Source organism: Theropithecus gelada, chromosome 6 (genome assembly GCF_003255815.1).
Source record: "Theropithecus gelada isolate Dixy chromosome 6, Tgel_1.0, whole genome shotgun sequence".
In the NCBI taxonomy this organism is placed as follows: Eukaryota; Metazoa; Chordata; class Mammalia; order Primates; family Cercopithecidae; genus Theropithecus; species Theropithecus gelada.
The window spans coordinates 52,273,961-52,290,706 of record NC_037673.1 but is presented as its reverse complement, the minus strand read 5'-3'; the positions used below and the strand labels follow the sequence as shown (position 1 = coordinate 52,290,706).

At 36.0% G+C, this 16,746-nt stretch overlaps 1 protein-coding gene across 2 annotated transcripts in view; it reads right to left on the bottom strand.

Annotated features, from left to right (window-relative positions):
• The window catches only part of MTREX (Mtr4 exosome RNA helicase), a 124,677-nt gene that overhangs the window by 17,982 nt on the left and 89,949 nt on the right, over positions 1-16,746 (bottom strand). For both annotated transcript variants that reach the window (XM_025389049.1, XM_025389050.1), the window contains 4 exons: positions 16,172-16,282; positions 13,594-13,782; positions 8,042-8,205; positions 3,007-3,112 (listed from right to left, as the gene is read on the bottom strand). In XM_025389049.1, the coding sequence (XP_025244834.1) occupies positions 3,007-3,112; positions 8,042-8,205; positions 13,594-13,782; positions 16,172-16,282 (570 nt within the window). The remainder of the gene's footprint in view (positions 1-3,006; positions 3,113-8,041; positions 8,206-13,593; positions 13,783-16,171; positions 16,283-16,746) is intronic.

Below are 16,746 nucleotides of genomic sequence, written 5' to 3'. Positions count from 1 at the left end.
TTTAATCTGAGTTTCAGTATTCTTAGTATTGCTTTCCTACAGTTGAAAATTCTGTCAATTTCTGAATAATACAATGGAGTTTCAGGTCTATCACTAACTAGCCAAATTAAGTTGGACAAGCTGCTTAATTCTGTGTATTGGTTTTTTCCCTGTCAAAGAAAAATAAAACCAGATCCTCAAAATGAATAGGTTTATCATGAGAACAACAGACATTATTTGTGAAGAAATTTTTGACAAAGGTAGTTACTGTACAAAAATAAAATTACTATAAGAATGGTATGTATGTATGTGTGAAACAGGGTTTAAAGTAATTATAGCTAATTTTTTTTTTTTTTTGAGACAGAGTCTCACTCTGTTGCCCAGGCTGGAGTGCAATGGTGCGATTTCGGCTCACTGCAACCTCTACCTCCCAGGTTCAGGCGATTCCCCTGCCTCAGCATCCTTAGTAGCTGGGATTACAGGTGCGCGCCACCATGCCCAGCTAATTTTTGTATTTTTAGTAGAGACGGGGTTTCACAATGTTGGTCAGGCTGATGTTGACTCCTGACCTCATGATTTGCCTGCCTCAACCTCCCAAAGTGCTGGGATTACAGGCATGAGCCACCATGCCCGATCCCTAAAATTTTTTTTTTTTTAAAGCAACTGTAGGTTAGTTGCGACATATCTGCCTTTATTTTAAGCACCTGTACTTACATAGGACTTGATTTTGATTTGCATCATGCATATATGTTTAATAAATCAAGAACCAGATTCTATATTATTGTTGCTAAAACCAGAAATTATTCATGAATGGCAAAAAAGCAAAATAGCCAGAATGACCTTAATATCTCAGTTTAATAAAGAACCCAAGACTGTGAAATGTGTTTGATATTGTGTCTATTCATGGTCAACAGTTACTCATCACATTCCTCTCTACTGTTCACTATAGGTAGAAGGCACCAGTTCTGATATGAGGAGGTTAACTGTGATTTTAACAACGTTCTCCCACCAGGTATGTACAGTTTGTTCCCTCATCTCTCCTGTAGGCCTCAATGTAAATTTCACTTCATTAGTGAGGCCTTTTCTAATCATCTTATTTAAAATAGTAACCCCAACCCCCCAGTGATCTGACTCTTCTCACTTCTCTCCAAAAATCTTCACCCCCATTTGATAGAATGTATGTGTATTGTATTTCTTTATCTTCATCCACTAGCATGTAAGTATCAGGAAAGCAAACATTTCTGCTGCATCTCTGGTGCTTAGATCTGTACACTGCCCTCATTGGGCACTTAATAAATTTTTGTGTGCACTTGATCTTTATATTATGAAGATTTATGTAACCTTTTAAATATTATTTTTTAAATGTTGAGATAGTTTTATAAATACATTTTAAAATAGAAGTTATTATATTAAGCGAATTTCATCTTTACTTATAACAAGTATTTTACTATATTTACTAGAAGACAACATTCTTTTTGGCAGAAAACATTCTGTTAAAAGCATCAAGAAAAATCCACATGACAATTAGTACAATCTTTCATCTCAATGTTAAAAGGCGCCACCACAAGAATTGATGACACTGTATATAACAAAGTGTGGCTTCACTGAATAAATGTTAACTGCACATATTGACATCTTGCCCCAAGAGTTAAGAGCTGTGGTTTGGCTTAACCAACTCCTTTGAAGAGGGAATATAACTGGCCTCTCAGAAAAAGGAACTACTGTAATAGTGCCACAGTATAAAACAACAAGAACACGCAAATAATGAAAAGTAAGACAAAATGTGATATGGGTAGAAGACCACCTATCCCCAAACTATTTACAAACCTAAATCCCTGAACCTTCCTATTCCAAGTTTGACAAATGTTCTTAATTATTTTTATCTTGGAAATTGATATAATAAAATTTTGAGCCTAAGGAAAAACACTATTTTGTATGCATATTTCACAGGTGCATAGTAGGCAATCTCAGGAAAGCATAAACTGTTTTTGGATTATTGTCCTATTTGTTATCATTGCCACTAACAGCTGTGATTCTAATCAGTAATCAGGGACCTGAGAAAAGTACCTATCTACTTCAAGAAGTAATATATTTGATCTAATTAATAAATAGGGAAACAGTTAACAGGTAAACAGACCAATTAGGTGTGGTTTCAATGAATAAATCTAAACTCCTTATACTGACATCTTGCCCCAAGATTTAAGAACTGTGGAACTAAAAAAAAAAACTCTACAATTTGTCCTACACAATTTACTTAAAAGTTAAACTATGTATAGTAAAAGGTCTTCCAAAAATTTAGAATATTAAATTATTTTTAGAAGGCAGATGTCCTTGTCTTATTCTCATTCTATCCACTTCATCTACAATAAATAAAGTCTTAAATTTTAAATGTAAAACAACACATCTTACTTTTAAAAATGAATCATACTGGTTTTTGGAATGCAGTACAAGGATAATCAGTGTTCTTATGTGTTCCATTCAGCACTTCATTTTTTGATTTCTTAAGAACTGTTGAAAGTGAACTAATTACTCATATAAAAAAAACTGCTGCCAAACTAACAAGGATCTTATAATCACTAACTCAAACCGTGCCCATGAAAACTAATGTTTCAGTTCCTAGCAGGACGGACTGCTTCCTCATTATTCTTCAATACTGGGGAGTAGAGTTAATTCAACCTCACTCCCCACTTTCATTTTTATCAGACTTTCCTAGTTTTATTCTCATTCATCTTTTTAGTTCTAGGACTGTCTAGGACTCGGCCAAATGTTCAATGAATTGGGTTACAGAACAAATTTAAAACTTAAAATCTAATTAATAGTGATTGTTAACAAATCTTATTTTATTCTTTCTAATAATATGTATTTAATCATTCAATTTTCTTAGTACATTTGTGTTAAAGTTGCTGTGATTTCCAATTAACATTAACCTGTAATATGTAAGTATTAGTAATATTTGATAATACAGCCATAACACTATTAATTACATGATGTGTGAATTAATAAGATGTGCTAAATCAATTAACTCACATTCTCTTGAAACACAAAGCAGCTTAATAATGCTGTTGCCTGTTCTGCAGAAAGGTCATTGAAAAGGCCATTAAACATCATCTCAGTTAGAAGGAGCTCATCAGCACTACAACGGCAAAACAAAAGAATAAATTTAAAATGTCAGAACACACATGCACACACACATATGCCTTTAACATGTAGTTTTTAATAAAACATATTATTTGACCTTAAGGAGTAATCAATGAGGAATGACAATGATTTAAGGACAAAGCAGATCTTTATAATTACTGATAGATTACATAATCAATGTAAAATGGGGATTTCACATAAAGATTTCAAATATCAAAATGCAAACATTCACTGAAATAAGAACAATTTCTTAACCTTTAGTACGCTAGGAAAAATCATCACTGTCATTTATTTTCTAGGGCCAAAGGACTCTTATAATTACTTTTCAGTTATTTTACAAATAATCTGTAGACTAAAAATAATGAAAAACAATTTTATTAGAAATCTTAATTAAAATGTACTCATAAGAAGACCCACATTTTTTAATTTTTATGTTGTAATTTTTTAAAGTTTTTATATTATAGTAGAGATGGGGTCTTGCTTTATTGTCCAGGTTGGTCTGAACTCCTGAGCTCAAGCAGTCCTCCTGCCTCGGTCTCCCCAAATGCTGGGATTACAGGTGTGAGATGCCACGCCTGGCCAGAAGACTCACATTTTAATTCACATTTTCTAAAGGCTGAAAGGTATATAACCAAGATGGGCAAGAGCCTTTGAATGCAACAAACTGCTGGTCACCAATTGTCATCCACGAATCTGAAAAATATCCATCTAGGAAATACAATTCTAGATTTCAAGTACATCTTTAATAGGTAGGTACTAGCTCATCACTACTTCTGTTTCTTCTCACACTTGCCCTGTCAAAATTACAATTCCAGATTTATATCTCTTTTAAGTCCTAGCTTACTACTTCTGAGTCCTCTTTGCATCATCAAAATACATTTTTTTAAACTGACAACTTGATTTTGTTGAGGAGAGGAAGGTCACCTTCTTTCCTCCATAACTGTAAAACATTTTCATGTACAGACTTATAAGGACAATATATTTATTATTACAAAGATTAGAATGATCAACAGGTTTTAAAAAATTTCTTCATCATCTGTTTCTTTCCAATTTCCTTATATACACAACTGTGTATTTGACTACTTGTGGACCATATAAGGAAACTTTGGTGCACAAATCATAAAAGATGAGACTACTATTACAAGTCCTTTTAGCAAAATGAGATGGTCCAGGTTCTCATCATAGACATTACATAACTACGTCCTTTCTGTTGAATGATTAAATGAATAATCTCATAAATATATATATTTAAATATATGTGTGTGTGTGTGTGTGTATATATATATCTTTGCCCCTAGAAATATATTGTTCAGCTGAGCACAGTGGCTCATGGCTGTAATCCCAGCGCTTTGGGAAGCTGAAACAGGTAGATCGCTTGAGCCCAGGAGTTTAAGACTAGCCTAGCAACATGGCAAAACCCTGTCTCTACAAAGCAATACAAAAATTAGCTGAGCGTGGTGGCACATGCCTGGAGTCCCAGCTACTCAGGAGGCTGATGTGGGAGGATCATTTAAGCAGGAGGTCAAGACTGCAGTGAGCCATGATCTTGCCACTGCATTCCAGCCTGGGTGACAGAGCTAGACCTTGTCTCAAAAAATAAAAATTAAAAAAAAAAGAAAAATATTGTTCATGCACTAGTTATGATGTCTGAGAATTTACCTAGGGTCTGAGACTTTGCTTATATAATCAATCTCACCATTACCACTTTGACTACAGTACGTTTTGTCCTGTTGTGTTTATCTTCTGATTTGAGTAACAACTGCAAAATATCTTCACTTATTTTTCTCCTTGGGTGGAAAATGAAAAATTCTGAATTTGCAACTGTGTTCAAGCTAAAAAAGGAACACTACAAAGATGATGTTTCTAGACTTCTATAATCAGGGTTCAGTTGACCCATAAAATAATTGTACTGTATTGTTAAAAAAGTAAACTTTGCCTTTACTTTTTGGAAAGTCTTTAAAAAAAGAATAAAGTCATGAACTATTATAATCTTTACCAACAGTTAAAATATTTATAAATAAAAGTCAAAAACTAAATTTGGGTCTCTAGTGTTAAGCTAAGAGTTAAGTCAAGCAAAGAGGGCAACAATACAAATGAGGAAAGACTATTTCAAGAAGCTACAGTCTAACGTGGGGGGCAGACAAGCTGATAATCACAGAACAGTGATCTAACAGAGAGCTCTAATAGACTTATACAAGTGGCTATGAGGGGAAAAAAAGGGGAGGAGCCTAAAATCAGATTGAAGAAGTTCAGAGCAACTTTCAAAGTTCTTTGCAAAAATATGCAAGAATCGCAGGACATGGGGTGGAGGTTAAAGGTCATATGAAACAAAAGGAAAAGCAGTGTGGGATGTGGCAATAGACTGCTGGAGAGGGACAGTAAGAATATACTAAATTATGGAATCTATTATAAAAGCAATAAGGAATCACTGAGGGACTTTTACCAAACAGAATGGCACAAAGGGGTGCTGGGTGAAGTGGCTCACACTTGTAATCCCAGCACTTTGGGTGGCTAAGGTGGGCGGACTGCTTAATCACAGGAGTTCAAGACCAGCCTGGGCAACATAGCAAGACCCCGTCTCTACAGAAACTTAAAAAAAAAAATAGCCAGCCGTGGTGGCACACACTTACAGTCCCAGGTTCTTGGGAGACTGAGGCAGGAGGATCACTTGAGCCTGGCAAATTGAGGCTGCAGTGAGCCAAGATTGCACAAGTTCACTCCAGCCTGGGCAACAGAGCAAGATCCCATTTCAATAAGAAAAGAGGAACGACATACCAGATTTGTGCTTTGGGTTTTGAAAACTCAAGAAGGGAGGCAATGAATAATTAGAATGGCAACTGCAGTAATTGAGGCCAAAAATAATGAAGGATACACATTAGCCAGTGGCAATGTTTAAAAAGGCAAAAATGGGTGAGAGAAGAAGTCTAGGAAGATGCCCCAGTTTTTGCAAATTTTGGGGAAAGTTAACAAACTTTGATAAAATATTGTTATCATTATAAATGAAAAATGTATCTTGGAATAAAATCAATTTCCATTCTTCTAACACAAAATCTAACTGTGGATATCTAAAGGAAATTTCTGTATTAATTGTAAAACAATAATTATTAGAAGGAAATAATCCCAATAATGTTAGCATATGAATCAGTAGACCAGTACTGCAGTTTAGATTTAATCCTGGATATGTTATTAATTAAAATTCAATAGCACATTATCCTGTGATAACAACTAACTAGGGCTGGGTAGTCACTGCCCCCTTTTGGTGGCTAAGAGTTGTCCTGTTCACCACAGTCTCCTGGTTCTATGCAGACATCTGAGTCTGTAACATCTGGACAGATGAACGATATAAATACATTTTTACTAAGAAAGTCTGAAATCATTTACAAGGCCTGTAGTTCTCTGGTCCTGTCCATCCTGAGTACATAAAAAAACTGTTTCAAAAGTGTCTTTTATATATTCACTGAAAATGATGATTATCACTATATAGACAAAACAAGATATATCTTCAGACTGGATATTGCCTGAACTACCAGCTTATGACTTTCCAGTTAAGGAGGACAGAGGCAAACTGGCTCCTAAGTCAGGAGACATTCCTCATGGTGGGAAATAACTAACACAGTTTTTAGAACAGTATCATAAATTGTATTTTCTAAAGATGGCCACAACAGCATCTCCTATACCACATGTTCTTCTAGATTTGCACTGCTCTATAAAGACTGCCACGTGCGGAAATTTCAATTTTAATTAAAATGATATAAACTAAAAAATTCAGTTCCTCCGTCGAAGCACGTGTCAAATGCTAAATAGTGGCTACTGTACTGAACAGTGTAGATACAGAACAATTCCATTATCACAGAAAGTCATATTGAACAACAGCCACTTCCCCATTAAGAGGTGGAATCTAATTATCCCCCACTTGAATCCAGGAGGGTTTATAACTCACCTGTAATCAAGAGAATGTGGTGGAAATGATGCTTATGATAACAAAGCTAGGTTACAAAAGGTAAAGCTAGGTCAGAAAAGGCAACCTTAGCCAGCTAGAAGACTCACACTGGAGCCTTCAGCTACCATGTAAGCATCCTGAGGCTGCCATACTGTGAAGAAGCCCAAACTAGCCCACATAGAGAGACCACATGGAGAAGCTCTAACAGAGAGAAAGAGGTCCTAACATTCCCCAGCTGCTCCGGACTCCTACTGTTACAGCTTAACCACCTGTCTGACAGCAATCCTGGGGGACACTGAGCCAGAACCATCCAAATGAGCTCTTCCTGAATTTCTGACCCATAAAAACAGTAAGAGCATAAAGTAACTGTTGATGTTGTAAATAATTTAGTTTTGATGTTATCTGTAATGTGACAGAAGATTACTGAAACAAAAAATAATATAACTAGTTTTAAACTGTGGCTTATAATAAGTGCTGTTGTAAAATCCTATTATTAGTCCAAAATCTCATTACAGTTTGCTACACATGTAACAAGATAATGGTTACTAGGTTAAGTTTCAAGGTGGGAAAATGTTAATAAATTTTAAAAAGTATACAAAATTATATATAAACTAAGATTATGTAAAAATCCCGCAAGGCATTAAAAAAAGTCAAAGGAAATACATACAAATGCTAGGAGTGCTCGTGTTAATTACTGAGATCTAAGAGATTTTTCTAATTTCTCAATTTCACGGTTCAAAACTGTATTACGTGTGGAAGGTACTGTACAAACTTTATATTTTTAAGAAAGCTCTTTCTTCCTAAAGATAACAGTTATTTTAAAATCACTTAAACCTGCGAGGAAGAGTTGTAGTGAGCTGAGATTGCCCCAGTGCACTCCAGCCTGGGTAACACAGTGACACTCCATCTCAAAAAAATAAACAAAAATTAAAATTAAAAATTAAAAAAAAAAAAAATCAACTTTCTAGAACAACCAGATTTTACCTGCTTATCTCACAGGCCACTCGTCCTTTCATCTCTATTACATCAGAAGAAGTAGCAAATCCCAACCTTCTTAAAACACGTTTGCGACATTTGAGTTCATCCATTTGTAGGACTGTTCTCGCTTTCTTCAGTTCTCGCTTTGCAGATTTAATATCTATTGCAATCTATAGCACATAAAAGTATAAAGAAAGTTCAATAATAAAGTGAACAATGTACAAGGAGATTTATTCATGAAATCAAACAAAAAATATTTTTTAAGAACATCTTACAGTATACTTCTGGGTTAAAGCTTCAGTGCTGGGGAGACTGGGGAAAGTGGAGCTTAGATACTTTCCCAGAACATTACACAAGAGTAATGATTTATCTGAAAAGTTATTAAATACTACCTAAAATATTAAGTACAAAATGTCCATTTGAAAAATCTGAGGCAGAGCAGGCAGATATTAAAAAGTGTAAAAAGCATAAGAAGACAGAACAGAGGCCGGGCACAGTGGCTCATGCCTGTAATCCAGCACTTTGGGAGGCTGAGGTTGGCGGATCACAAGGTCAGGAGATCAAGACCATTCTGGCCAACATGGTGAAACCCCATCTCTACTAAAAATACCAAAAAAAAAAAAAAAAAAAAAAAAATTAGCTGGGTGTGGTGGCGGGCGCCTGTAGTCCCAGCTACTCAGGAAGATGAGGCAGAATTGCTTTAACCTGGGAGGGAGAGGTTGCAGTGAGCCGAGATTGCGCCACTGCACTCCATCCTGGTGACAAAGCGAGATTCTGTCTCACAAAAAAAGAAGACAGAGAACAGAGCATGGCTCTTGCTTAAATGAAGAGAGGTAAGGAGGAAGGCTAGAAGGAGGAGAGTGAGCTGGATATTGTGAGCTAGACAAGGTAGGCTGTAAGAGTAGAAAAAGTCAGTGGTGAATTTAGGATAGGCTCTCTCAAGACAGGATTCAATGTACAATTAATCACACTCCTGAAGTACCAATCCCAGCAGCTCTAGCTTTTCATCCTTAGGGCATCAGGGGATAGCTTAGAGAACAGGGAAAGAAAAATGAGGGTAGAGAAATCTTTTCTCTTGACTATCTATATTTCCCCCATGATGTCCTGAAAACTATTCCTTCTTTTTGCCCTTAAGTTAAATCATGAATTTGCCTAAGCTGGAAATGGTTTTAGCAAAGAGAATAGGCCTTTATTCAAAACATAGATGAAACCTTAAAATGAAAATGTATCATCTTGATGTCATCCTTTAGAGTAGATAAGTTTTAAAATTTAGTTAATCAGTAAATATTACATATTTTCCAACGATGACAAGCATACAGTAGTACAAGAACAAAGAACAATGGTATCCTGAAGTGGTTGTTCAGAAAAACACTGACAGAAAAGTTTTGTTAAGTTGAAATTTTTTAGACTTTATTAAACTTCTACTAAGGAGGAAAAATTATGAAGGTGATCAGCAACTGATATTTATTCAGAGATTACCTATGTCCTCTATTTCTAGTGCTTTACATTATTTCATTCTTACAGCAATCCTAAAAGGTAGGGAAGTAATATTAAATCTGCATTTTACAGACGAGAAAACTGAGGCACAGAGAGATTACTAAGTAAATTGGTCAAGAATACAGAGCTACTGAGTGATAAAGATGGAGTTCAAACCCAGGCTAGCAGACCCTAGAATCCAAGCTATTTTCAATTATTTCTATTGCTGTGAACAGAGCTACTGAGTGATAAAGATGGGGTTCAAGCCCAGGCTATCAGACCCTAGATGCAAGCTCTTAGTGATTATTTATATTTCTATGAACAGATGTGTAGTCACAATGCCATGTCGTAGGAAGCAATGCTTTCCAAGCTAGATAATGAATCCTACGCTACCTAGCATGACTTTTCAGGCCTATCAGAATAAAACGAACAAACCATTGTTTTTTAGGGTTTGACTGAAGTGACTGAGGATGCCTATGTGAGCAGAGCAAAGCATCGTGCTAATAACTGTGAGGCTTATAAAGCTTACAAGGTAGAAGAGAGTCCAACATTTAAGATTTTTTTTTTCTTGAGTAATGTTTGTATTTTGAATATAAAAATGTTAAAATATTTTAGATATAATGGGTTAAATAAAAATATTACTAAAGTTAATGCCACTGGTTTCTTTTTTTAAATGTGGCCACTAAAAAATTTAAATGTGGCTGACACCAGACAATGCTGTACAAGATCTTTTCCAACACATTTATAAAACAACACAGACACACAGTTGGCCCTATCTGTGGGTTCCACATCCATGGATTCAACCAACCATGGATCAAAAATATTGGGAAAAAAACTGTCTGGACTGTACATGTATACTTTTTATTTTTATTTTTTTAAAGAGATGGGGTCTAACTCTATCACCCAGGCTGAAGTACAGTGGTGCAACCATGGCTCACTGTAGCCTCAACCTCCTTGGCTTAAGTGACCTTCCTACCTCAGCCTCCTGAGTACCTGGGATGACAGGTGCATGCTACTATGCCTGGCTAATTCTTAAAATTTTTTTGCAGTGATGGGGGTCTTGTCATCTTGCCCAGGCTGGTCTCAAACTTCTGGGCTTCAAGTGATCTTCCTGCCTTGGCCTCCCAAAGTGTTGGGTTTACAGGTGTAAGCCACTGTGCCCAGGCTGTATTTTTTTTCCATTAAAAAAGAAATTTTATATATATATGTATACACACACACACACACACACACACACACGATGTGCTTATATGTATATAAGCATGGGAAAAAAACTGGACTATACATGTATTTTTTTTTTTTTTTTTTAAAGAGATGGGGTCTCACTCTGTCACCCTGGCTGGAGTACAGTGGTGCAACCACGGCTTATATGTATATAATGTGCTTATATACATATAAGCACATTATATATATATATATATATATATATATATATATATATATAAAAGCACATTATAGACAATGGTGGGCAGGGGGCAGGAAAAGAAAAAAAAAGACCACTATGCTCTTATTGCTGTAACACAACCACTTAAAGTTTTCCTTTCAGTCTTTTCTGGTGTATTTTATATTTCTGCTAAATAGTAATCATAGTCCACTTCAATTTCAGATCCTTTTTTCATGTAACGCTCATACATGAGCCTTCTTACATGTTATTGCAGAGTCTCCATAACAACTTTATTTAGCCAGTCCCTTCAGCCAGCCAATGTCTTTTTCAGTATATTTGAGCAGCTCAGACAATGCCTTCAAACCACCTCCAAGGATGCTTTCCAGTCATCATTCAAGCATGCTCAAGTCTACCTGTTCTTGTGTTATGGAAACATAATGCTGACCCTGGTGGCCATGGAGGGACTGACAGCAGGGAGAGAGCTGCTGCAATGGTCCTGGTAAGAGACGAACAGGTGAGAAGCACAACTGGATATCTGTGTAAGTAATGAAAGCTTGTTGTGTCCCAGTTTCCTCATCTTGAGAAGCACCTGGCAAGCTTCCTGCCTAGCAGCACTTCAAGGTGGGTCACAGCATGGATGTGTTCACTAAGCATGCGGCCAATACTGTCTATCTGCTACAGCACCATATGATGTAAGTTCACAAAAAGCTAGAAAGGGAGACGGCTTTAAAACTATGAACTGAACACATTATTAAAGGAGTTTCTACTCATGTATTTATCCAACAAATACTGGGCATTTACTTTATAAAAATAGACCATTATGAGAAAATGTAAATAAAATGAAACATCTGACTCTAAGGAGCTTAAAATCTAGTTTATGAGACACAAAGACAAATGTATTGATAAAAGTGGTATGTGATAAAAGTTGAAAAAGTACAACAGCAAGGAGTTTTAAGTTTCACGGAGGAAGGGAGATTTGTATAGTGTAATACATTCCAGTTGAAAAAAAGTAGGTAGTGGAAAGGATTGTGTTCACGTCAAAAAGCTTTTTCTAAATTCGCTATACAGAATGCTTATAATAATGCTTTTACTGGTTAGACATGAAAGCTAATTATCCTAAAAAGCTGAACTACTACCATTTGACGCTATTAAGATAGCTATAGCAAAAACAATAGACAATAACACGTGCTGACGAAGATGTAGAGAAAGCAGAAATCTCGTAAATTGCTAGTGAGAACATAAAGTGGTGTAGCCACTTTGGAAACAGTCTGGTAGTTTCTCATAAAGGTAAATATAGAGTTACCATAGGATCCAGCAATCCTACCTATTTCCACTCAAGATACTCAAAACATCCATACAAAAACTTGTATACAAATGTTCACAGCAGCATTATTCATCATAGCCAAAAAGTTAGAAAAAAAAACAAATGTCCTGTCCATCAACTGATGAACGGGTAAACAAAATATGGCATATCCACACAACAAAATATAATTTAGTTAGGCCAGGTATGGTGGCTCATGCCTGTAATCCCAGCACTCTGGGAGGCTGAGGTGGATGGGTAACCTGAGGTCAGGAGTTCAAGACCAGCCTGGCCAACATGGCGAAACCCTGTTTCTAATAAAAATTCAATAATTAGCGGGCATGATGGTGTGTGTCTGTAATTCTAGCTACTAGGGAGGCTGAGGCAGGAGAATCACTTGAACCCAGGAGGCAGAGGTTGTAGTGAGCCACAATCACGCCACTGGACTGAAGCCTGGGTGACACAGCAGGACTCTGTCACACACACATATAAAATTTGGCCATAAAAGGAATGAAGTACTGATTTATGCTACAACAGGCATAAAGCTTGCAGACATGCTAAGTGAAAGACAGCAGACATAAACATCATATATTACATGATTCTATTTTAAGAAATATCCAGAATAGGCAAAACCACACAGATAGAAAGTAGACTTGTGATTGCCAAGGGCTGGAGGATGGGATAAACAGAGAGTGACTGCTAATGGGTATAAAGTTCCTTCAGAGGGTAAGAAGAATGTTCTGAAGTTACATAGTGGTGATGGTTGCAAGTATGTGTGAATACACTAAAAACCAGTGAGCTGGATATTTTAAAAGGGTGAGTGCTATGCTGTGTAAATTATATCTCAATTTTAAAAAGGAAGAAAAAAACAGAACATCCTATGTGAAATATCAAACTACAGCAAAATAAACTTTATCTTGTCTTGCTGATGAGAGCTGACAGGTTCAGAGCTGACAGTTTATTTAAAAGATAGCTGATAGCTGGCCAGGTGCGGTGGCTCAAGCCTGTAATCCCAGCACTTTGGGAGGCCGAGACGGGCGGATCACGAGGTCAGGAGATCGAGACCACCCTGGCTAACACGGTGAAACCCCGTCTCTACTAAAAAATACAAAAAACTAGCCGGGCGAGGTGGCGGGCGTCTATAGTCCCAGCTACTTGGGAGGCTGAGGCAGGAGAATGGTGTAAACCCGGGAGGCGGAGCTTGCAGTGAGCTGAGATCCGGCCGCTGCACTCCAGCCCTGGTGACAAAGCAAGACTCCGTCTCAAAAAAAAAAAAAAAAGACAGCTAACATTTTCCTGTTTTAGCCAATTAAACCAACAGGACAAGAAAATGACAAACACATATTTATTCAGTGAAACATATAAAATTCTACTATAAAAACCAAGTTTCTGCCATACCTGTGCTTTTTTTTCACAAAGCGTATACACAGTTTCCAAATTTGGATCATTGTGAAGTGGATGAGAATACATTCGATGCTCAAAAGCTTCTACTTTCTGAATGACTTTTTTCAGCCCTTGATCCTGAATGCCCATATCATCAATAGGGTCTAATAAGGGGATGCCGTCAGGAAAACGTTTCTGAACTTCCTGAAAAAAATATATAAAATTCATTTTCATCTTATAGTCAAAATTAGTAAGACCAAACCAAATCAGTGTTTCCTTTTTTTTCTATGCACATGGACATAAAAGGTATACTACATATATAATTTTGTCTTTTGCCAATTTAAATTGTAGGGCATTTTTCTCCTGCATTTATTTTTGAAAACTCCTTTTCAATGCTATCCTATGATTTACAGATGTATTATGATTTACTAATAAAACTACAAGTCATAATTCGATCATAGTCCTGAACGTGGCACAACTTACTGATAAATTCGTTACTGTATAACATTGTTGTAACTTCTTGCCATCACAAGTAATCTTGTATTAAACATCTATGTTTAAACTGCTTTCGGATTATTTCCTTTGTGTTGATGCCTAGGGAGGGCACTATTGACTTGGAAAGTACAGACTTTTTAAAAGCTCCTGAGACTTTTAGCTTAAAAAAAAACATGAATAATGGTTAAATGCAATAAACATATTCGTACACAGAAGAAATAGCTCACTGTAGGCTGGCATCCTATTGAGAAACTTTCAGGGTCTTGGATAAGCCTTAAAGATAAGATAGGATTTGGCTAGTTAGGAACTGGGAATTGGGGAGGAGAAACACATTAACAGTAAAAAACAAATGTAAAGGGTTCAAAGACATTTGCAGATTATTGTCCTAAATGAGCAGATAATGCTAGCTCTTTCAAAAGACTGGTATCTCCGGTAAGTGCATATGGTACAGTTTCAAGATATATGTCTGCCCTAATCAAAGGGGGCTAGCGTCAGCGCAAAAATCTTACACATGAGCCTGGCCAATTTTTATATATAAAGAAACTGAGTCACAGGTGTGAGGTTCCAGAACAAACACTAAAACTGTAGTTCTGAAGTTTAAAAAGTTTAATTAATGTAGCTAAAGGGAAATCACATATACATTATGTGAAGGGTTCTGTTGGCAAGCTAATTTCCCCAATTTTTCCTCCTGTGGCTTCTCACCATGTGGTGACTATGTAAAGGACCGTGAAGGACCAAGAAAAAAAAAGGTCTAACTTTGTTTAAATCATGATGCAAAACTGAGACTCAGGTTATCGTGAAATTAATGTGAAAGCTGAAATATATCAACACGATATAGCACAGGGATGTTTAAGACAAATACAGACAAGCCTGAAATTTGCCAATAGACAAAGAAATTAATTTCAATTTTAACTTTAGCAAAATGAGAACTGACCTAACCCAGAAGTATAAAACAATTATTTTTTTCAAAATAATGGCATTACTTAATGCTAAATTAATAATGATTAATGTGTATTTCTGCTCAAAACTGTGCTATTCTGAAAATATTAGAAAAAACAATTTCAGTGGGACTTTACGCTTCAATGAACTTACAAGATATATTTATTTACTACCAGACCAACAGTGATAAAAACTTTCTAGAAGTGGTTGTTTTGGAAAAGATATCCACATCTACATAAAAATTTTGTAAAACTGTCAGAGAATCATTCATTTCATGAAGCCCACCATCGGAATACAGCTTAAAAATTCCTACTCTACACTGAAAGCATCCTACTATCTTTGCTTTCTCAGATTTTAGTACAGAGCCTTCACTGCAGAGTAAATGCTCTTCAAACTATTAACTAAATAACTTTGTTAAAATCACTTCCTTTTTTTTTTTTTCTTAAAAGAGACAAGGTCTCCCTCTGTTGCACATGCTAGAGTGCAGTGATGTGATCACAGCTTACTGTAGCCTGGAACTCCTGGAATCAAGTCAACCTCCTGCCTTGGCCTCCTGAGTAGCTGGGATTACAGGTGCATACCACTGAGTCCTACTAATTTCTTTTTAAATTATTTTTTAAATTTTTTGTAGAGATGGGGGCCTCACTATGTTGCCCAGGTTGGTTTCAAATTCCTGGCCTCTGGTGATCCTTGTGCTGTGGCATCCCAAAGAGTTGGGATTACAGGCATGAGCCACTGCACCTTGTTTCTACTAGAAAATTAAATTTACTACAAAATCTTAATTTTCCCTATTGAAAATTAAACAATTTCATGTATTTATTAACTATATTAAAAAATGGTTAAAAGTCCTGTCAGTACATGATTTTATACATAAAACTTGTAATACAGTCTATAGTTTTCACTCATAATGAATAAAGTAAAATGGTTTTCCTTCTGAGTCCTCCTTTACTAACTCACTTTGTTGGTAGATTCAAAGAGAGGACAAATCCACATGAAAATCTGCTGCCATTATTTTTATGAAAAATAATTGCCACTATTGGCAGTATTTATAGGTATTCTGAAAGAAAGCAATATATTTAAAAGCATTTCAGTTGCCTCTTTATAAACACTATCTGTATTTACATAAAATTTATATTTAGTTTATAAAATTAACACATACCTGTATTGATTTTAAAACACTCTGTCTATTGTCCACTGGCCGAAGGTCTTTAGGAATGTAAAGCCTAACACTGCTGATAGCAGACAGGAGATGCACCAAAACTGGGACAACCTATGACCAAAAGGTTATACAGTATTACAGTTAAGCTTGCACGTGTTCATATTCTACTATTTCCTAAACTTGGATCCTTACAGAGGAAGTTGCATTTACAGTATGTAACAGGTATAAGTACATAATAATTACTGGGAAGCATTCTCTCATCCTGAAGCTTTTATCGTAATAGAGACTGTATTTAAAAAGTAAAAACTAGTTCAAACCTCTAAATAACAGGCAAATAAATGGTACATAAAAATAAGAGCTCCTCTCAATACAGAAGCCACACTTTATTCATTTTTATGGTCTCAGATATTTGGCAGTTCAAAAATATTAATACATAAAGGTACTATAGTACTAAAAATGAAAGATTCTTGTTTAATAGGTTTAGGAGGTCAAGAAAGATTCATGTAAGTTCTGGATGGGCAGGAATGAAGAAGTATTTCAAAGAGAGAAAGCAGCATATTCCACTAGACATAATC